At 52.8% G+C, this 22,104-nt stretch overlaps 3 protein-coding genes across 3 annotated transcripts; 1 reads left to right on the forward strand and 2 right to left on the reverse strand.

The window, feature by feature from the left end:
• Window positions 1-144: 144 nt before the first annotated feature.
• On the reverse strand, window positions 145-3,783 carry ZNF48 (zinc finger protein 48). Its single transcript, XM_032842588.1, has 3 exons — window positions 3,684-3,783; window positions 3,423-3,516; window positions 145-2,262 (listed from the first exon to the last, which is right to left on the reverse strand). Exons 2-3 carry the CDS (start codon window positions 3,499-3,501, stop codon window positions 461-463), a joined length of 1,881 nt encoding a protein of 626 aa, XP_032698479.1. The 5' UTR covers window positions 3,502-3,516; window positions 3,684-3,783; the 3' UTR covers window positions 145-460.
• SEPTIN1 (septin 1) lies at window positions 3,738-15,518 on the forward strand. Its single transcript, XM_032842644.1, has 12 exons — window positions 3,738-4,022; window positions 11,546-11,779; window positions 11,955-12,045; window positions 12,158-12,244; window positions 12,469-12,592; window positions 12,901-13,035; window positions 13,131-13,248; window positions 14,099-14,200; window positions 14,338-14,437; window positions 14,656-14,821; window positions 15,062-15,152; window positions 15,259-15,518. Exons 1-12 carry the CDS (start codon window positions 3,738-3,740, stop codon window positions 15,343-15,345), a joined length of 1,620 nt encoding a protein of 539 aa, XP_032698535.1. The 3' UTR covers window positions 15,346-15,518.
• A 490-nt stretch (window positions 15,519-16,008) lies between these two features.
• MYLPF (myosin light chain, phosphorylatable, fast skeletal muscle) lies at window positions 16,009-18,546 on the reverse strand. The gene is made up of 7 exons (XM_032842579.1): window positions 18,406-18,546; window positions 17,673-17,768; window positions 17,348-17,423; window positions 17,046-17,150; window positions 16,861-16,939; window positions 16,290-16,338; window positions 16,009-16,199 (listed from the first exon to the last, which is right to left on the reverse strand). Exons 1-7 carry the CDS (start codon window positions 18,406-18,408, stop codon window positions 16,095-16,097), a joined length of 513 nt encoding a protein of 170 aa, XP_032698470.1. The 5' UTR covers window positions 18,409-18,546; the 3' UTR covers window positions 16,009-16,094.
• Between the last annotated feature and the right edge of the window lie 3,558 nt (window positions 18,547-22,104).

The following is a 22,104-nucleotide window of genomic DNA, read 5'->3' on the forward strand; positions in this document are numbered from 1 at the left end:
CTACCACCCCCAAACTCCTGAAGTCTCACTGCTGTGGCTCAAAGTCAAAACCACCCTGTTCGGTGCTGGCCAGGGTGCTGGTCTCCTAGAGGCAAAGTTGGGTGGGATCAATTCTTAACAGGTTAAGAGGCAGCAGAATTTAGGGTTTTTTAGGGCCCTCAGGCTAAGGCCAGTTTATTCATTCAATAAGTATGGAGTGCCTACACTATTCAGAATATGAGGCAGTGTTCTAGAAGCTGGGGGTATAGACCATACCGTCAAGGTCCTGACTGAGCCCAGCCAGGACAGTTTCCTGAGCTTCAAGGTCATTGTCTCCAATCTCTATTTCTATCTATTCACTCCTTTCTCCCACTTCTTCCCCTCCTTCTCCCTCCCACCACCTCCCCGGCCCTTTAGTCTCTGCTTAAGCAGCAGACACCCTCCCTTTGGTCTCCTGGGCTTCCATCTTCACTGGACCCCATCATTCCAGTCCTGTTGGTGGCTCCTCCTTGAGGGGCCTTGCCCGACCATCCCCTGTCCCAAAGGGCCTCAGAACCAAGTGCCCACGCTGGTGCTTGATGCGGGCAGAACTGTCCCCAAAACCTTTGCCACACTCTGCGCACTTATATGGCTTCTCCCCAGTGTGTGTACGCCTGTGTTTGACCAGATCTGAGCTCCGGGGGAATTCTTTCCCACAGAAGCCACACACATGGGGCTGGCTGGGTCCGGAGGGCTGGGCTCGGGCTCGGGGTCGAGGGGCTGTGGGGGCCGGGCCAGGGGGGTTGTGTGGCCTCAGGAGAGTGGATGGTGGGTGTGGCCGAGCCCGTTCACCACGGTGGGTACGGAGGTGCTTGACTCGGGCTGAGCTGTCAGCAAAACCCTTGCCGCACTCGGGACAGAGGTAGGGTTTCTCCCCTGTGTGCACGCGATGGTGTTTCACTAGGTCCGAGCTTCGGCGGAAGCCCTTGCCACACTCAGGGCACTTGTGGGGCTTGTCCCCTGCCAGTGGTGGGGGGGGCTCCCCAGCTTGGGGGCCCCCGGGCTCTGGCTCCAAGCCAGGCAGGCCAAACGGCCCATCACCTGAATGTGAAGGGCTTCGAGGTGTCAGCGGGGGACTCGTGCCAAGGGGAGGTGGGGGTGGGCTTGAGCTGGGGGGTGGGCTGGGGATCAGGGGCGCCAGGGGGTAGCCTGGGAAGCTGAAGTCCTGGGGCTCCATGTGAGTGAGGCGGTGGCGGAGAAGGGTGGAACTGAGGCTGAAGGTGCGATCACATTCTGGGCAGGCGTGAGGCCTCTCCCCACTGTGGGTGCGGAGGTGTTTGACCCGGGCAGAGCTGTCAGCGAAGCCCTTGCCACACTCAGGGCACAGGTAGGGCTTCTCTCCTGTGTGCACCCGCAGGTGCTTCACCAGGTCTGAGCCCCGGGCAAACTCCTTTCCACACACATCACAGCCAAAGGGTTTGGGCCCCAAGTGACTGCGCTGGTGGCTCAGAAGGCTGCAGCTGAGCACAAATCTTTTGCCACAATCGGTGCAGATATACGGCTTGTCCTGGGCCCTGGGTCCCTGGGTGGCTGCTGTGGCTGCTCGAGAAGGCTGCCGTCTGGGCACCACGGGCCGGGGAGGCTGCTCCCCCCGGTGTGTCCGCTGGTGCTTTATGCGAGCAGAACTATCACCAAAGCCCTTGCCACAGATGCCACACTTGTAGGGCTTCTCACCCGTATGTGTCCGCTGGTGTTTCACCAGGTCAGAACTCTGCCGGAAGCTCTTGCCACACTCGCCGCAGATAGTGGGGCGTTCACCAGCCGGGATCCTGGACCGAGGAATCTTTGGGGGGCCTTGGGCTGGTGGTCGGGCTCTGTAGGACTTCTCACCACTATGAGTTCGCTGATGTTTTATACGGGCAGAGCTATCCCCAAAGCCCTTGCCACAGACCCCACACTTGTAAGGCTTCTCCCCTGTATGGGTCCGCTGGTGTTTCACCAGATCTGACATCTGCCGAAAACTCTTGCCACACTCACCACACACAGCAGCCCGATCACTAGCCTGGCCCCAACGTGGCTCTCCCAGGAGCCGGGGACCTCTGTCCCGAGCCTGAGGTTTTCCTGGTCCCTCTCTCTGGACCCACAAGTCATCCCAGGTCTGGATGCCTTCAGGTTTGAGAGAGGCATTTCCTACTTCATGACCTGGGGCCAAATCTTCCTCTTCCTTGAACCCCAAGTCATCCTCCTGTGGGGTATGTTCAAACTCATCCGGCTGAGAAATCTCCACATTCTCTCTCCCTATACCTGGGGAAAGAAAAGGGAGCAATAGACCCTGCCCTTTGGCTCAGCCCCTATCTTTGATAACAATTTCCCCAGCAAGGCTTCCTTGACAATCTGCAGTCACAAGGATGCTTTCCCTCTCTCTCCTCTGAACTTCTGAAACACTTATTATTGCTCCCTCTCATTAACAATGGTAATTTCCTTAACATGTGCCCTTAACGTGTACCAGTCACCGAACTAGGCATCACTGAATCCTTGCAAACAATGCTACGAGATAATACGGTTACTACTCTGTTTTTATAGACAGGAAGACTCAGAGAATTTAAGTTACTTGCTCAAGATTACAAAGGTTAGAAAGTAGCAAAGTCACATTTCTAACTCAGTTCTGTATAATTCCCAAGCCTGTATTAACCACGTTATACTGTCTCTATTTGGAAAACCTAGTATTTGCTATTTTTATTATATCTTCTTATATTAGCCCACCCTGTAATTTATTACTTCAATCATCTTGCGTGTACATGAGAGGACCCAGACATATGCCTGTCCCTCAAAATGCATAAGGCTGGTAGGAGAGAGACGATCAAGCACAAATAATTCTAATTGTGGGCTCAGAATAACTGCTGTCACAGGAGAGAGAGGAAATAAGGAGACAGGGCCACGCTTTCACAACAAAAGAAAAGAGTAAACCATGGAGAGGAATGAAAGATAAAGCTGAAAAGGGATGTTGGGACTAGATTAAGCATGTAAGGCCTAGATCGAACACTAGACTTTTGATTAGTAGGCAAAAGGGAGCTAGGGAAGGTTTTTGAGAAGGGAAACGATTAAATCTGGACTTGGATCAATGTGGCCGCTGAGTGCATCACTGAAGAGAACAGGGGTGTGGGGAGGCTGTTGCAATTGTCAGGATGAGATAAAACGAGGCCTGAAGTAGGGCAGAGGCAGTGAGGCTGGTGATGATTGTCGAGGAGCCGGGAGAGTCCTTGAGATGGAGCCCCTCACGGTCTGACGCACAGTAGGTGCTCAGAAACGTTGGCTCCTTAACCTCGGTTTTTGCTCCCCTCCCCCTCCCCCTAGAAGCACAGTTCAAGTCCGATTTTTCTGGGTCTAGGCCAAACACAGCCCAGCACCGGAGTCCCCACCCGGCCTTTACCTGCCGCTGGCGGCGCACCCGCCCCGGCCCTCACCTGTGCGGGCGCCTCTCAGCTGCTCCCTCTCCTCTGCGCCCTGGAGATCCGGGCCCCAGGGCTCCACCGCGCGCTCCATCGCCCGCACACCGCCCTGAGCAAGGGGACAGACACAATCCCACGGTCACACAGCCATGTGCGGCCCGCGGCGCCCTGCCGCTGCCCTCTGCCGGCCACCGCGAGCACCGGGCAGCGGCCGGGTCCGAGGTGCGGGGCGCGGTTCCCGGTGACCCCCGCCCGCGCCGCCGGCCGCCCCTGCACCTGCTGCTCCTTCCGGCCTGCAGCGCCCCCTTCTCCTCCTGGCCGCCTCCGGCTATGTCACCCCGGCACCCTCGCGGGCTCCTCGGCCGGGCTCCGCTGCCCGAGCCGCCGGCGGCCCCGGGATGCGGGCTCCGCGCCAAATGGGGAGGGGGCTCGGACCCAGGCGTCCCGGGGGCGGCCGCCGGGGGCGGGGACGGGAAGCGGAAGCGCTGGTCCTCACCGAGCCGCTCTAGGACCTGGGAGGAGCTGCGCGCCTGTGGGGGCCGCCCGCGTCCTCCGGAGCTCGGTGGCCCGCGGGAGGCCGCGAGCCGCGGACAGGGCTACTCTAAGCCGAGGACAGTGGCCCGAACTCGGTGGTATTAACTGTGTACCTCCTGGGCTGGAGCCGGGTGTTGAGGTCCGAAGACGCTTCCTAATTATCGCTGTGTCGGGCAACCGGCGCCGACCTCCGGGGCTTGCCGACTGCGCCAGCCACACCGGCCCGGAGAGACAAAGAGAGATCCGAAGACTGACCCAGGGAAAGGGGTGGGGGAGAGACCACGCCAAACAAAGGGCGGCGGAGGGCGGCGGAGACCCCAGACGGGGCGGGGGCGGGGCGCCGAGACACAGGAAACAAAGCGGGGCCGGTCCGAGAGGCCTAGGGCCGGGGGTGGAGTGGGGAGGGGGGCTGGGCTAGGGGAGACCGAGGCCCGAGCAGCAGCTAGAGGATAGAGGGAGACTCCAGAGAAATGATGGGGAGAGGGTGGCGGAGCGGAGACCCTGAGCCAGAGACTCATAAAGTCGTAACCTAAGAGCCCCGAGTCAGAGAGGACACAAAGGCAGAGAGAGAGAGAGAGACCAAGAGACTGCGACGGCCTAAAAATACAGGAGCAAGAGACTGGCCACCAGAGACAAAGAGATGTAGAAACATAAGAGATAGTTATGAAGCCCAGTCGGAGAAACTATAAGAAAAGGAAGGGAATCCGGAGAGAAGCATGCCAAGAGGCAGAGGAACAGACAGTGAAACAGGCAGAGACAAAGAGATAGAGACACAAAGAAAGAGCCCACGGGGAGACTAGGGGACAGGTCAACAGACCTACAAAGGCCAAACCCAGGGAGAACCTAAAAACATTAAACCCTGATTCCCAGCTTGGTGCAGCCACTGGCTCCTGGCTGCCATGGCTGGGTCTGTGTTCCCGGGTATCTGTGCTCTGAGCAAGCTTGCCTTTGGGGAAGAGGGGAGTGCCTGGAAGTGTCCCTTGATGATCTGATGATAGGGAGGGGTGACTGAGGTTTGTATATTAATTCACATTTAATTAGCACTTAATGCTAAGCCAAGAGTTTGGGATAAAGAGATGAAACACATAGAAGATTTGTCCTTGGGTGGTTCGATGTGGTAAGCACACCAATCATGAAAAAGAAAGAATTGTGAGGGGCGTCTGGGTGGCTCAGATGGTGAAGCGTCTGCCTTGGGCTCAGGTCATGATCTCCAGGTCCTGAGATCAAGCCTCCTGTTGGATTCCCAGCTCAGGGGGGAGTCTGCTTCTCCTTCTCCCTCTGCCTCTCCCCTGCTTGTGCTCTCTCTCTCTCTCCATCTGTGTCTACCTCTCTTAAATGAATAATTATAAAAAGAATTGTGAGGGCATGAGAGAGTTCCATGTACTGGTACAAGATAGTGTGGGAGAGCAGGAAGAATTCTAAGCTGTGGGAATGAGTCTGCATGGTTCTGGGTGCCTGGTGTGCATGGATGTTAGACACTGACAGAAACCAGGACCACAAATCAATCAGCACATACTTAGGGATCACCAACCAATATCTAGACACTGTCTAAGCGCTGAAAATACTAAGGAACTCAGGAAGCTCTTGGTCCAGTAGAATATGGAGATGTGCGGGTGATGAGCCAGATTCTCTACCAACCTGATAAGAAAAATATGATGGGAGTGGAGAGAGATCTGTCGAGTTGGTGGCTGTGGACTCTGTCTTTAAGGCCATTCCTGCAGTCTGATTCCTGACCTTGTCATTTACTACTGTTTGACCCTGGGGAGATTTCTTCTGTTTCCTAACCTGTAAAATGGGGATGATAATAGCTAACTTGAGTGGTTAGGAATTCACATGTGTTATATGTATAAAGTGCTTAGCCAAAAATAATAGCTTTTACTCTTTTGGCTGGAGCAACAAGAAAGAAACTGGCATTTTTGAGCTAAACCTTTCAGAACAGCTCGGATTTCTGCAAAGTCCAGAGCAGGTTGAAGCGGGGTTTGAATGAACTCCAGGCAGAGGGAATGAAATGAACACCTGCCTATACACTAATTGAAAACCTACTATGTGCTAGAAGTTTGAGATCCAAAGATGGTTAAAACCTCTTCTCCAAGAGGAAGACAGAATAGTTGTGTTTTAATGTGTCATGAGTTCACATAGTTGGAAAGCAGTGGAAACTGAAGATAGAACAGTACGTTTATTCATTTGTTCCACAAACATTTCCTGGAGCCCCAACAGGTGCCAGGCACTTGAGCTGGAAAACAGAGGTAAGAGGGTACCAGATGACAGAGAGCTAGCCCCTCTTGGAGGAACCTTCCCCTGAAGGGTGGCCAGCCCACACGCCATACTCATCACAGAGCTACCTTTGACTTTGGGAAGAGAAAGCGTGGAGTTATTGGGTCTGAACCTGAATTTGGGTCCAAAGGTGCAGAAGCCCCTCTAGAGATGCCTGCTGGGAATATAAGATTGGTGGCAAGATGAAAAAGAACTAATCCAGATGATTAAATGCGAAGATGTCTATCTACTATATATTACTCCACAGGACTCTCAAGGTAGGATTTTACTCTGAACAGGCCCCAAAACTTACTGCATGAATGAATGGACATAATTCGCTGGAGTAATAAGTGTGTAAATGGAATATTGTGCTACCTGTAATTCATGTTATCTCTACAAGCCAAGAGCCTTTTCTTTTTCTTTTTTTTTTTTTTAAGATTTTAAAAAATTTATTTATTTGACAGACAGAGATTGCAAGTAGGCAGACAGGCAGGCAGAGAGAGAGGAGGAAACAGGCTCCCTGCTGAGCAGAGAGCCCGACTCAGGGCTCAATCTCAGGACCCTAGGATCATGACCTGAGCCTAAGGCAGAGGCTTTAACCCAGTGAGCCACCCAGGCGCCCCCAAGAGCCTTTTCTGTAGGGCAATTTGTTAACAGGCACAAACGCCTCAAATATGTGACTTCCTTTGACTCAGTAATTCCCCTTACAGAAAGGCCTAAGGAAACAGCTGGACAAGTACACAATGATGGCTCCACAAACATGACCAACCCAGGCCAGCATTGTTCGTCAACTGAGAAAAAACGGAGACAATCCAAGTATCAACACCTATAGAAATGATAATGCAGGTGACCAACAGATACATGAAAAGATGCTCAACATCCCTGATCATCAGGGAAATGCAAATCTAAACTACAATGAGGGGCACCTGGGTGGCTCAGTGGGTTAAAGCCTCTGCCTTCAGCGCAGGTCATGATCTCAGGACCCTGGGATCTAGGGTCCATGATCCCAGGGCCCTGGGATCGAGCCCCAGGGCTTGATCAGGCTCTCTGCTCAGCAGGGAGCCTGCTTCCCCCTTTCTCTCTCTGCCTACTTGTGATCTCTGTCTGTCAAATAAATAAATAAATAAAATCTAAAAGAAGCAAACAAACTACAACGAGATTTCCCCTCACGCCTGTCAGAATGGCTGAATCAACTATACAAGAAACAGGTCTTGACGAGGATGTAGAGAAGAGGGAACCCTCATGCTCTGTTGGTGGGAAGGCAAACTGGTGCCACCACTGTGGAAATCAGTATGGAGGTTTCTCAAGAGGTTAAAAATAGAGCTACCCTACAACCCAGCAATCGCATTACCAGGTATTTACCCAAAGAATACAACAACATTAGTTCAAAGGGATACATGCACCCTGACTTTCATAGCAGTGTTATCTACAATAGCCAAATTATGGAAGCAGCCCTGTCCCAGCTGGATCCAGGTATCATAACCTGAGCCAAAGGCAGATACTTAACGACTGAGCCACCCAGGCGCCCCTGTAAATGAAATCTCTTTAAAAATAAATTAATAATGGGGCACCTGGGTGGTTCAGTTGGTTATGCTTTGGCTCGGGTGATGGTCCTGGGGTCCTGGAATGGAGCCCCGCATCGGGCTCCCTGCTCCCCGGGGAGTCTGCTTCTCCCTCTCCCACTCCCCCTGCTTGTGTTCCCTCTCTCGCTATGTCTCTCTGTCAAATAAATAAATAAGCTCTTTAAATAAAGAAAGGAAGAAAGAAAGAAAACCACAAGAGAAAATACCTTTATAGGGACATATTTATGGGGAAAAAAAATCTTCATATAAGTGCCCCCGCCTGCACAGTTTAAATCGGTGCTGGCCAAGGGTCCATCCTACTTGTGTCCCCCAGAGGGGAGGAGCTCCAAGTTTTAATTAAGACCTTAGGCCTGCTCAGCTTGATAAGAAATACAGGAGGAAGGGCTGCGGTAGAGTGAGGAGGGTTATAATTATCCCTTCCCTTGGCTTCTCCAAGTCCTCTGTTTATCTCCTTGTTGCATGACATTTTTAGCACCCGTGTTCTGTGGCACACTTACAGGTGGCTGTCTCCGTCTCCCCAGGGGCCAAAACCCTGAGTCCCTGTTTGGATCCTCAGCAAGGAGCAGTCACTAGGTTTGGGATGATGACACTGTCATAGCCCTCCGCTCAAGTCATGCTCGAAGTAACTAGCATTCTGTGGGAGCTCATCTCAGATGCTGGATACTGAACTAAGAGCTTTATGTTCATTAGACCATATAATCCCCATTGTGACCTAAGAGGTACAATTATTAATTTAACATTTAACAGATAAAGAATTGAAGTCACAGAGAAGTAAAGGATGCCCAAGATCACACAGCAAGTTCATACATCTCTTAATCCTCTGACGGTGGGGGTGGGGGCACGGGGGTACCAGTCATTAAGCATCTGCCTTTGACTCAGGTCATGATCCCAGGACTCGGATCTAGCCCAGCATTGGGCTCCCTGCTTCCCGGAGAGCCTGCTTTTCCCTTTCCCACTCCCCTGTTTGTGTTCCTTCTCTCGCTGTGTCTCTGTCTAATAAATAAATAAAATCTTAAAAAAAAAAATCCTCTGACCCTTGAACAACTTCTGAGTTTAATGTGGCAGGAGATTCCAATCCCCCATTTGATAGATAAGGAAAGTAAGACCCAGAGAGGTTCTGGACTTGATGTCCAAGGTCACACGAAGGGGACAGTGATAGAAATAAATTTGAGTAAGGACGGATACACACATGGCAACATGGATGGATCTTAAAAAATAGTGCAGAAGGGGGTGCCTGGCTAGCTCAATCAGAACAGCATGCAATCTTGATCTCGGGGTCATGGGTTCAAGCCCCACATTGGGTGTACAGATTACTTTTTAAAAAAACTTTAAAAAGTTTTAAAAAGATAGTGCTGAATGAAAAAGTTAACAAATATGTATTCATATATATATATGTGTGTGTGTATATATACACATATGTATGTATAAGACCATTTGTGTAAACATGTAATGTTACTACACATTTTTTTGAAATGTATACAAACCAAAAAACTATACATGAAGCACATTAGGGTGGTTGCCTTAGGGTGAGGGATAGGAACGAGCTACTATGTATACCTGTCTGCTCCAGCTGCCATAACAAAAAAGCACAGGCTGGAAGTCTTAAACAACAGACATTGACTTTTCTTATAGTTCTGGAGACTGGAAGTCTCAGCTCCCAGCGGCAGCAGGGCTGGTTTCTGGCCTCCTTGGGTGGCAAAGAGCCACCTTCTTAGAGTGGCTTTATGTGGTCATGTGACCTTTCCTCTGCACCTATGCAGAGATCACAGGTGTCTCTTATTATAAGGACACCAGACCTATGGGATCAGGGGTCCTTACAACTTCATTTAACCTCAATTACCTTCTTCTTTTTTTTTTTTTTTTAGATTTTATTTATTTATTTATTTGACAGAGAAAGCGAGAGAGGGAACACAAGCAGGGGGAGTGGGAGAGAGAGAAGCAGGCTTCCCGTTGAGCAGGGAGCCAGATGCAAGACTTGATCCCAGGACCCTGGGATCATGACCTGAGCTGAAGGTAGACGCTTAACAACTGACCCACCCAGGTGCCCCCTCAATTATCTTCTTAAAGGCCCTCTTTCCAAGTCACATTGAGGATTAGAGCTCCAGCACATGAATTTGGGACTGGGGAATGGGGGGAGACACATAATTGAGCCCACAACAGCAGGTAACAGGGAAATAATAAATAGAACCACAAGGAGTAGAGAAAGAAAATGAGGTTGGAGCAGTAGACACGATCAAGCTCAAGCCAGGCCTTCGAGGCCCTAGGAGGAGACTAGCTTTAGAGGGTCAGAGAGGTGACTCAGTTCATAAAGGCTAAAGCCTACAGTTCATAAAGGGCTCGTGTATACAGCTGATCAGACTCCAAAGCTCATGGCATTCAAAACTACTCAGGAGTCCTGAAAACCAGGTGGAAATGTGTGTATTTCATTTTACCAGGAGAAAAATGGAATTTAGAGAGGCAGTGACTCACCCAAGTTCCCATAATAAGTGGGAGAACTGAGGTTTGCAGAGCTTTCTGCCTCCAAAGCATGGCTCCTTTCACATGTTTTGCTAGCCTTAGGCCATGACCAACTTCATTCACTCATTACTTCATGCACACATTCATCTAGTATATTACTTCCCCACACCTGCTTTGTGGCAGGCCCAGGGCAAGACACTGAGGATGCAGAAATGAAGAGGAAATGGTCCATGACCTCAGAAAGCTCAACCAGTAGAAAAGATAGCCAGATAAACAAATGCAAGCATTGGGGAGAGGTCTGTGGAAGGTGTTAGAGAGTTTGGAGGAGGGAAAACGACTGTTCCTGGCATAACTGGGCAAGATTTCCTAGAGGAGCAAGCAGAGATCTTGGAATCAAACCCTTGAAAGATCTGGAAGAGCAGAAGGAAAAGCTCAATGTGGACAGAGTGAAGGATGTGGGCGCTCTCCAAGGAGGAGTGAGGGATGGTTGATGAGGTCAGATGTGGAAAGCTCTGGCTGCCAGGCCAGAACTCAGAGTTAATTCTGAAATTACTGGGAAGGCCCTGAAGGAGGTACATCAGGGGACTGCCTTGGCCAGGATTCTAATGGAAGGTCTCTCTGGCAGTGGTGTCCAAAGACTTGAAGTCCTTTTAAGAATCAGTTGCACAGGGGTGCCTGGGTGGCTCAGTGCATTAAACCTCTGCCTTCGGCTCAGGTCATGGTCTCAGAGTCCTGGGATTGAGCCCCATATTGGGCTCTCTGCTCAGCGGGGAGCCTGCTTCCCCCCACTCTCTGCCTGCCTCTCTGCCTACTTGTGATCTCTCTCTCTCTGTGTCAAATAAATAATTAAAAAACCTTAAAAAAAAAAAGAATCAGTTGCACAAAGGGGTGCCTGAGGGGCTCAGTGGTTAAGTGTCTGATCTTAAGGTCCTGGGATCAAGCCCCAAGGTGAGCTCCCTGCTTAGCTGGGGGTCTGCTTCTCTCTCTCCCTCTGCCCCTCTCCTTTCCCCTCCTCCCCTATTCATGTGTAGTGTGCTCTCTCTCTCTCACCCAAGTGAATAAATAAAATCTTAAAAAAAAAATCAATTGCATGAAAAAAAGAAAAAGAATCAGTTGCCCGAGCTAGTAAGGAAAATTGATGGCCCCCTCCATCTCTAATCCTATTATGACTTTTGGTCCACTTAGACCCTGGGAACTTTTTTCTTAACCATCCCAGTCAAAGCCTTCATCTCACTTGTTAGAGACACCAATCTGCTTCCTTCCTCTCTGCCTACACCCCTCCCTCCCACTAGGGTGATGGGGCTAGAGTAGGGGCTTGGAATAAGGGTGTGCAGAGAACTGAGGTGCCAAAGCTTCCCATGGGGGGATAGCCAAAGGGATCCAGGAAGTGAGAACTCCAGGTATTCTTGGTCTTGGCTTTCTCCACCCTTTCGAGCATCTCAGCTTCCTACACTGCCCGCCCCCTTATTTGCCACACTCAACTTCCTGCCCCACCAGAGGAAGTGGGGAGAGACAACAGGTGCAGCGACAGCTAGCAGGGTCATGGTGAGTCCTTCTGTCCCAGAATACAGGCATCTCTGCCCTCAGCCCCCAATCCCCAGAGTAGCCAGGCTCAGGTCAAGCCACAGTAGGCTGACTTCTCTCCCGCAAGGGCAGGTTATCCTGCGGGCCCTGCCTGCTGCTCCCAGCAGCCTCATACTGTCTGCCCTCCCACCAACAGGACAAGGAGTATGTGGGTTTCGCCGCCCTCCCCAACCAGCTGCACCGCAAGTCCGTCAAGAAGGGTTTTGACTTCACACTCATGGTAGCAGGTCTGATGGGTTTTGGACAGGGGACCAGTGGTGGGGGCTGGGAGTGGGCTTCCTCCAGAGACCCTGGCTGTCTCCTCCCCTGACCAGATGGGAGGGTCTGTCTTGTCTACAGGGGAGTCAGGCCTGGGAAAATCCACCCTCATCAACAGCCTGTTTCTCACCAATCTCTACGAGGACCGGCAACTGCCAGAGGCCAGTGGTAAGACCCTCCCATCCTCTCCAGAGACTCAGTCTCTCCCATCCCCAGGCTGTGCTCTTTCTTTTCATTTGGCTCTTCCCCTGACTTTCTGGGGACTTGGGCAGCTCGTTGCTTTTCTCTGAGACTCCTCTGAAAAATGGGTGGGACAACTGTAATTCTGAGAAGGGAAATCATTCCCGGCTCAGACCCTTACCCAGCTCCCTGGCCTCTCCCCGTCCCCACAGCTCGCTTGACACAAACGCTGACCATTGAGCGCCGGGGTGTGGAGATCGAGGAGGGGGGTATTAAGGTGAAGCTGACTGTGGTGGACACACCTGGCTTTGGGGACTCCGTGGATTGCTCAGACTGGTGAGAAGCAGGGGAAGGAGCGGGGACTAAGCTGCCTGATGTGGCTTCTCTGTGAAGATGAGGGCTCAGTTCCAGGGCTGGTCTGCTCTGCCCCTGCCCTCCCCAGAAGGTGGGGCCTGCTTCTGGGGGCCACGTGGCCCAGAGTGCCCATGCTTCCCTACATCTGACTACACCCTGCTGATCTCTCCTGATGTCTTTAGTTGGAGCCCAAGACACTAGTTCCCACCCCCGTAGTCCTGGCTGGCCTTGCCCCTTCCTTGCCCTGCAGCCACTCTTCTCTGACTGTACTCCCTCACTCCATACCCCAGCTGGCAGCCTGTGGTGCACTACATTGAGGAGCAATTCGAGCAGTATCTGAGGGATGAGAGCGGCCTGAACCGGAAGAACATTCAGGATTCCCGTGTTCACTGCTGCCTCTACTTCATCTCCCCCTTTGGCCGAGGGTCTGGGGGACACCCTGAGGGGTGGGGGTATTTGGGGAGGGGCAGGGAGGGTTTCTGTGGCCTAAGGCTGAGGCCTGACCAATCTCTCCATGCAGGCTCCGGCCCCTAGATGTGGCCTTCCTCCGGGCAGTGCATGAAAAGGTCAACATCATCCCAGTCATTGGCAAAGCAGATGCCCTGATGCCGAAGGAAACCCAGGCCCTCAAGCAGAAGGTATGTCTGGTAACCTCTGGTTGCTTTGGCCCATGTGAAGCCAGAAGTCATTATCACATCTGAGCTCAGCTTTGACTTCTTTGATCTTGGGATTGCCTTTGGGAAGCCTAACAGGTCAAGCTACACTGTGGGAGAAAGTTTCCAAGGAAGGCTGAAGGAGCCGTGTCCCTGGAGGCCCAGAATACAATCCCCAGACTGGATACTTGAGGGTGGCAGCAAAGACTTAATGACTCCTGACATCCCTCCAGCCCTGGGAGGATGACCCGCCTTGTGACTTCAGAGGCCCCTCCCACTCTTTCTGCTTAGGCCTCTCTCTCCAGGGCCTTTGGTGTCTCCCTCATCTTACAATCTTTCCAGGCCTCAGTCATCCCCGTTAGGGTGTCTTTGTCTCTTTTTCACCATCTATATCTCTCTCATTGTCTGAGATTTATTTTTAAGATTATTTCTTTATTTTTGATTTTTATTTATTTTTTTAAGTAGGCTCCACGCCGAGCGTGGAGCCCAACACGGAGCTTGAACTCACGACCCTGAGATGAAGGCGTGAGCTGAAAGCAAGCTGGATGCTTAACCCACTGAGCCAACCAAGCGCCCCAAGATTTTAAGTCATCTCTACACCCAATGTGGGGCTCAAACTCAGAACCCTGAGATCAAGAGTCACATGCTCTTACTGACTGAGCCTGCCAGGCGCCCCTCTGAGATTTTGGTCTGGGGCATCCTGTATGTTACTATCTCTTTCATGTCTTCCTCTCTGTCTCTGACCATCGGGAACCTGTGTCTCACTGGGTCCAGCCAAGCAATGTCTGCAGCTCACCGCCTCTGTTTCTCACTGTCTGTGCATGTCTGCTCCTAGATCCGGGACCAGCTGAAAGAGGAGAAGATCAACATCTACCAGTTCCCTGATTGTGACTCTGATGAGGATGAAGACTTCAAGAGGCAGGATGCAGAAATGAAGGTGCAGAGGCAAAGGAGGAAGGCGCAAAGAAGCGAGGGAAGTGGATGTGGAGGTGGAGGCTGACAATAAGGTTTCGGCGGGGTGTGGGGTGGGGGGGGGGCGTGTTCCAACGGTGATCCCTGACTCCTGCCTTCCAGGAAAGCATCCCTTTCGCAGTGGTTGGTTCCTGCGAGGTTGTGAGGAACGGGGGGACCCGTCCGGTGAGGGGACGCCGCTATTCCTGGGGCACCGTGGAGGGTGAGTAAGGTGGGCGCGGCTTCTGAGGCCAAGAGGGAGCCCAGAACGCCTCTGAGTCAACCGCACCCACCACATGAAGTTGGGAGCCCTAAGAGCCAAAAGAGGGGTCCTCGCACTTAAAACCCTCACCTAGAGCGGGGGCAGGACTCGGGGTAGACCCGACCCGGCCAGTAGGGCTGGACTCAAAGCTTCCTGACGCTCGCCGGTCCGTCCCGCAGTGGAGAACCCACATCACTGCGACTTCCTGAACCTGCGACGGATGCTGGTGCAGACCCACCTGCAGGACCTGAAGGAGGTGACCCACGATCTGCTCTACGAGGGCTACCGGGCCCGCTGCCTACAGAGCCTGGCCCGGCCTGGGGCTCGTGATCGGGCCAGTCGTAGGTGAGAGCCCGACCTGAGTCCCAAGGGCTCCCAAGTTCCGGCCCTCACAGTCCCGGACCCGGCCTTCACCACCCAGACCACTCTCCCGGAATCCTTCCCCGCCCACTTTGCTTACGCAATTGAAAAGACAGGGCCCTGCCTCCTAGACCCCAACCTCGCCCCCCACCCCGCCCCGCTTCTGCGACCCACAACGGAGTGTCCCGCCCTTGATTCCCTGTCCCTTTTCCCTCCGCCCCCTAGTAAGCTCTCCCGCCAGAGCGCCACAGAGATCCCGCTGCCCATGCTGCCTCTGGCAGACACCGAGAAGTTAATCCGCGAGAAAGACGAAGAGGTGAGCAAGGATCTCTCTCCCCCCACTTCCCCTAAGGCCCCAAGTCCTCTTCGAAGTCCCTCTCTGGCCTCCCCGACCCCACGCCTACAATCTTGCCCCCGTACAGCTGCGCCGCATGCAAGAGATGCTGGAGAAGATGCAGGCCCAGATGCAGCAGAGCCAGACTCAGGGAGAGCAGTCGGACGCTCTCTGAGGACCCTGCCCCGCCCTGCTTTACCTCGGCTCCGCCTTCAGTCGGTCTCCTGACCAATCCTGGAGCCCCAGCCCGAGAGGCCCGCCCCGGCAGGCGGCTCGCGGGCTAACAGATTTGCCCAGTCCTGAGTCTGTAGCCCCGCCTTTGTCCCCGCCCCAGCTTCCAGCCCCGCCCCTGGCCCCCAGCCCCGCCTCTGGCCCCCACCCTGCCGCTTTTCAATCAAGTTGTGACTTCAATAAAAGCAATTTCAGGGATGGGGTGGCTCAGTCTGTTCAAGTGTGGGACTCTTAATTTCGGCTCAGGTCATGATCTCAGGGTCTGGGATCTAGCGGCCCTGGGCTCCCTGTTCAGCGGGGACTCTGCTAGGTATTTTCTCTCTCTCCCCCTCCCTCTGCACCTCTCCTCCCGCCCCGCCTTGCTCGCGCGCTTTCTCTAATAAATAAATCGGTAAATCTTAAATAATAAAAAATAAAAGCAGTTTCCCTGAGGTCACGCGAGTCTTCCTTTCCCAGAGGGAATAAGTGGCGGAAGGGAACCGCCCCACCCAGACCTCTGGGCCACAAATCATTCATTTGTTGGGCGCTGGCTTCCTGCCAGGCGGTATTTCAGCCCCGCTGTCCCACCGGAGTCCCTCTCCCACAAACTCACTGAAGGCGCCACCGCTAAGAAACAGAGACCAGTTTAGTTTTATTAGAGTCGGGATGGGGGTGGCTGCAAGGCGTTGACCAGCTGAGGCCTAAGAGGGTCCCCTACTCCTGGTCCTTGGCGTCACCATGCGTGATGACGTAGCAGATGTTCTTGTAGTCTACGTTGCCTCCCACGTCGGGGGGGAAGGCTGCCCACATGTTCCTGATCTGGGGAAAGATGCAGGGGCGTCTCCTACGGGTTCTGTATGCTGCCCTCCCCCTTTCCTCTGCTTCTCCCGGGCCCCCTCCCCTGCTCACCTCTTCCTGGGAGAAGCGATCACACTGCGTGGTAAGCAATTCCTCCAGGCTGGAGAGAGGTGACATATGGGAAGTTGAGATTGGGCTTCATGGTTCCTTTCCACTCCCTCCCACCTCATCTGGTTGCCATTCCTAGTATCAGCTTGAAAACCGAAGTCACTCTAGATCCCTCACTGGTCTTCTAAAGAGTCTGGACTCCCAGTTTTTGCTCTTCCCCTCCTATATGTGCTGTGAAAATGTAATCCTATTGCCCATTTCCACAGTCCTAATTTTTCCCTTAGTCCCTCCATCATATCTAATATTTGGTAAGAATTTAAGGAGGCTTGGGCACCTGGGTTAAGTCTGCTAAGCAGCTGCCTTTGGCCCAGGTCATGATCTTGGGATCCTGGGATCCTGGGATGGAGCCCAGCTCAGCAGGGAGCATGCTTCTCCCTTTCTCTCTATCCCCACTGCCCCCATGCTCTCTCTCTCTCAAACAAATAACATCTAAAACAAAACAAAAAACACCTTAAAAAAAAAAAAAGAATTTAAGGAGGCTTTGTGTGCCAGAGAAGCTGGAGGGGTCACTTACAACTGCTTCTTGATGGTGCCTTTCCCCTCAGGGTCCAGGACCTTGAAGGCGCCAGTGATCACATCCTCAGGGTCGGCACCTGGAGGATCAGAAGGCACATGAAGCTCAAGAGTCGCTGAAGGGTCTGTCCCTGAAAGGTCTGGGGAGAGGCAGCTGGGGGCTCAGACCCCGGACACCTCATTCACCTTTGAGCTTCTCTCCAAACATGGTCAGGAAGACGGTGAAGTTGATGGGACCACTGGCTTCCTTCATCATGGCATCTAGCTCCTCATTCTTCACATTGAGGCGCCCTGGAGCAGGGTGGGGGAAGCTGGAGTGGGGTCCCATGGCCAGGGGTTGATCCTTCCCATAAATTCAGATCATCCCACCCATTTTTCGTCTGGGTGGACTGAGGCCCAGCGTGGAGCCGGCAGGGCTGAAACCCAAGGCTTCTGAATTCCTGGTACTCAGAAGCCTTGAATCTTTACAGGTGGGATAAGAGGCTCACCCATGGCTGCAAAGGTGTCCCGCAGATCTTCCTTGTCGATAATGCCATCCCGGTTCTGGTCGATTACCGTGAAGGCCTGTGGAAGGCAGGGGCAAGGAGAGGTTAGGTCCCCTGTGGCCAGGCTTCAGCATCTTTACCCCAGGCAGATCAGATTCTGGTCCCCAGCCAGCTGTTCCCTTGCATGCCAAATGGGGAGGGGAGCAAGGAGTTCTAAGCCCTTCCCCTCCCCCCAAACAGGTGCACATTCCAGGGAGGCAGTATTGGGGGGAGGGGCGGCAGGGGGTGCCTTTGGTCAGTCTTCAGTCTCCCTTCTCCCCTTACTCACCTCCTTGAACTCCTGGATCTGAGTCTGGTCAAACATGGAGAAGACATTGGAGCTTCCACCCTCTGCCACTGCCCTTCTCTTGGCCTTCTTGGGTGCCTGGGGTTGGGGTGGGGGTGAGGAATGGGCAAAGGGGTCCATGAGCTAATGCCTCCTCCTCTTTGGAGGCAATGGATTAGATTCAGGGTTCTTTGAGTTGAGTCATTTTTTAAAAGCAATGCTTCTGGTTTTAGGCTTTCCCCTCTTTATGACCTCTTTGCTGAGGGGACATGCTTTGGTGCAACCCCACATTCCTATCCTCCATCCTTCCCAACAAGTGGGACTCAACAAGTCCCCTTCTCAGTGCCCTGGGCTTGCCTCCTCTGAGTCCCGGACTCGCTGTGTGACCCTGATCTACTCACTCACCCTGTCTGAATCTCTGCTCTGTCATTTATAAAATGGGAGTTGGAATCCTTGCCTGACTGATCCCAGAGGGTTTTAGGAAGGGGGAGTGCAGGAAGCTATGGAGCATGCATTGAGAGGGATGGGCCTCCTGTGAGTGGAGAGTCTGGGCAGATGATCCTTGGCAGACTTAGGCAGATTTAGACCATGGTTCTGTATGCTCCTCATTAACAATGCCAAGAAAGAGAGGATTCATCTGTTTCCTCTTACTGGACTGGGAATTGGGTACTTTCTTTTAAAAAGTGAGGCTGCCTTGAGGTCAGAAGGATCTGGGTAGGGGCTGGGGGATTCTTACCATGTCTTCAGTCTCCTGGGGGCAAGGCTGTGGCTCTGGCTGGAAAGGAGCAGAGTCAGCCTGTGCCTGTCCCTCTGGGGTTATATAGTCCTGCCCCAGGGAGCCCTCAACATACCAGGGTAACCTTAGCCTTGTGGGTGCCCACCCCAGTTACCAAAATAGCCCAGCTCAGGGCCTCTCCTTTCTTGGAGGGCCAGCAGCAGCTGGAGCCCAGGAAGGGAGGAGGGAGTGGGTCTTGGATGCATGTCTCACTAGGACCTGGGCAGGAAAGGATGTTCTCTTTCCCAAAAGGGGGAACCAAAGGAACCAAAGTGAGGTACAGTACTGGGAGGAAGATCGACCAGGCCCCTGTGCCCCTGAGTGGGATGGGTCCATATTTATTTATCTATTTATCTATTTATCTATCTATCTATCTATTTATTTATTTATTTAAAAAACACTCCTTGTTTTGAAATTAACATTTTTCTGTTTCCATGTATTTGTATTTTTTTTTTAAGATTTTTATTTTTAGGTCATCTCTTCACCCAGTGTGGGGCTCAAACTTACAACCCAGAAATCAAGAATTGCATGCTCTAACCAAATGAGCCAGCCAGGCACCCTATCCAGATTGAAAACCAGTAAAATTACTGAGGACTTACAGTATGCCAGGCACTGGGCTGTGCTTCATGAGTGCCCCGTGGCAAGCACAGCTCCCACTCCCATTGTGGGAGTTCACAGTCAAGTGTATGTATGTGTGGGGGGTGCTGGTAGAATTGAAAGGGAGACAACTGTCTGGTGAAGCTGAAGAATCAAGAAGGTCTTCTATATCCCCTCTAGTGAAGGCAGGGAGGATGTTTCGAGAAAAGATGCCAAGTATGGAATGACCCGGGTGAAATGCTAGACTGCCTGGAGCAGAAAGCCTGCACTGTGATCTTGGGCTTTGTGCTTCAGCTCCCAGGGCCCTGTTTTCCCCATCCCACAGAACTTGTGGCTAGGAACACTATTTGGAAACAATTTCATGAAATATAGTCATTACAATTAATACTTGTGCTTTGCCTTGGTGCACTTACAGCCTAGCTGTGGAGACAAGATAAAGGGAGAAAGTGACATAATGGCCGATTAGGAGCGCAGAAGTACAGGGCCCCTGTGTGGGAGTATGGCAATGACTTTATGAAGGCCAGGAGAAGTGAGTCAGGTGAAAGTGGAAGGGCAGGCATACTAAGCGGAGAGCACAGATGGACAAAGCCCTGGAGGAGTGAAAAATCAGGTTGCCAGAATGGTGTTGGGACTGGAGCAGAGGGTGTAAACTGGAGACCGAGAGGGCTGAGGATTGAGACCTTGGGAACCTTGGAAAAGTTTGAAACAGGAGAACACAATCTAACATGCATCTATAATCATTTCTTTGGATCCTATTGTGAAATTTGGAACTCAGAGGAGGGGGAGGTCAAAGCACCAAGAGGGACACTAGTTGGTCACCTCCTCCCAGGTGGCTGGAATGGCCAGTGGCTCCTTTCTCCCTTCCGGGCAAGAACCACCTCGGCTGACTGTGTGACTGACCCTCTTCCACGGAAATAGTGGCTGAGGAAGCCCCAGGAGGCCAAGGTTGGCAAGTACACCCATCTCCTCCTTCTCTTGCTCCCTCTAGGACCTGATGTCCTGAGGAAGGTGCCGCCTCCCTTTGCCCTCCTCCAGGCTCATGCCAATGTCTCTAAGACATTTTCTTTTCTGGGCCCTGGGGCTCAGCCACCTGTTGTCTCTAAGAAAAGAGAAGGAGCCACCCTAAACTTAGCAGCTGCCCTTGGCCTCCTACACTGGCTCCTCCCTGCCTCAATCGACAGCTGTCTCACCTTATACGGTTACCATGGGGGTCTAGGCCCAGGGAGGAGCCCACTTAATCCTGGGTTCTGCGAGGGGAGATAAACTCCAAAGAGGGGAAAGGGGAAAGTGCTCAGGTAGCTTGGGTCAAATGGAAAGTGAGGAAATTGAGGAGAAGGAGATCAGGAGCTGTATATCTAACGCAGACACTGAATGGAAATACACAGGATCTGGGTCTGAGCTGGGATTGAGTAGCCTAAGAGAACTCAGAAACCAAGGAGGACCTGGGACATTGGGAGCTAGGCCTGACTGAAATTTCAGGAGGTGGACCGTTTATGGAAATTGGGGACCTCTAACCCTGAGGCTTAAAGAGATGGGGGTCAGAGAGAAGAGGGACTCCTAAAGTCAGGACTCTGTGTTTGTGATGTATGGTAGCCTGGGGGCTCATGAGATTGGGGTCTGCTTTCTCAGCAGAAAATGAGAGTATAGAGAGGTGTGGCAGTGATGGGAGAGGAGCTGATGGGTCCTAGATCCCCCAAAGAATAAGAACACAGATATAGGAGTTCATGGTTTGGGGTCTAGGATACCCACTACAATGCTGGGGGGTGGGGATTGAGAGGATGAGCCAAGGAATGAGAGCCTGGATTCTAGGGAGGAGCTGAGATAGATTGGGGGGGGGGGGGGGGGATTGCTGAGGAGAGGAACTTAGGGCTTGGGATTCCCATAGGAAATGGAGGATCCAGGGAGATGGGACGCTTAGAGGATTTGGGGGCTCTGGTTATAGTCGTCTGGGCTTTGAATGTTGAGGCTGGTTGCGGGCCTAGATGAAAATTAGAGACAAAGTGAAGGTTGAGAGTACTTGATCAGGCCACTGGATCTCTGATGGGATCTCACACACCACCAGAGTGAGGCAGCTCTGGATGGAGAATGGGAGCCCGGGGGCGCTTGGCTGGTTTAGTTGGTAGGGCTTGCGGCTCTCCACCTCAGGTTAAGTTCAAGCCCCACCTTGCTTTTGAGAGAGAAAGAGAATGGCAGCCCAAAAAGGACTCAAGCAAAGCAGCACGGCCCCCTTATTGGCTAAGGGCTGCTGTAATGTCCGTGGCCCCCGCCTGCTCTCGGCGCTGTCCCCAACTGTCACCTCCTCCTGCTCTTGTCTCCGGTTGTCACCGATATCCCTGGGCTGGCACCGCCTGCTGGCAGCTCCCCTACCCTTTGGATGCTGCCATTGGCTGAGACAGCCATCTATCTTCCCTCTGTGTTGCTTAAGTGAGGGAATACCCTCATTGGCTGACGATGCAAATTAATAGCAAGCCTGGCCCGTCCCCCCCCCCCCCCCCCCCCCCCCAGCTGTCATTCCTTCTTGACCTTCTTGGGAGACCTAAAGAATTCCACAGCTCTTCCTATTGACTGCGGTTGCTGTCTGTCACCGCCCAAAGAGACACTGCTGTCTGTCAACTTGCCCTCCTCCTACTCCCCCTTTTCATTGGCTCCCTTTTTACTGTTTCCAGTGGCCGGGCTCGCCTCTTCTCGCGCAGCACCCGCCTCCTTCCGCGGTCACTCACCCTCCAGCCATTTTTATTGGCCAGAACGTTCAGCTTCCCGCTTTTCTATTAGTTATATCTTTGGTTCCGCCTCCTCCTGCCTTCACTCGCCCTCTCATTGGTCATATAGCCCTCCCCCTTCTCCATTTCCTCTTTCCAAATTACCCAGCCCCTTCCCACCGCCAACCCCACCCACCCTTCCAACCATTGGCAGAAACCCAGTTCCCTCTCTCCTATTATTCGTCCAAACACTCTGACGAGGCGGGAGAAAAAAAGGAGCGCGATGGGACTGCCCGCGCGCAGGCGTGAAACGCTGAAACGCTGGCCGCTTAGCCGGCACTGGGGCATGTGCGCAGGCGCGAGG

The sequence above is a fragment of the Lontra canadensis genome, unplaced genomic scaffold (assembly GCF_010015895.1).
Source record: "Lontra canadensis isolate GAN:19392208 unplaced genomic scaffold, GSC_riverotter_1.0 scaffold132, whole genome shotgun sequence".
NCBI lineage: Eukaryota > Metazoa > Chordata > Mammalia > Carnivora > Mustelidae > Lontra > Lontra canadensis.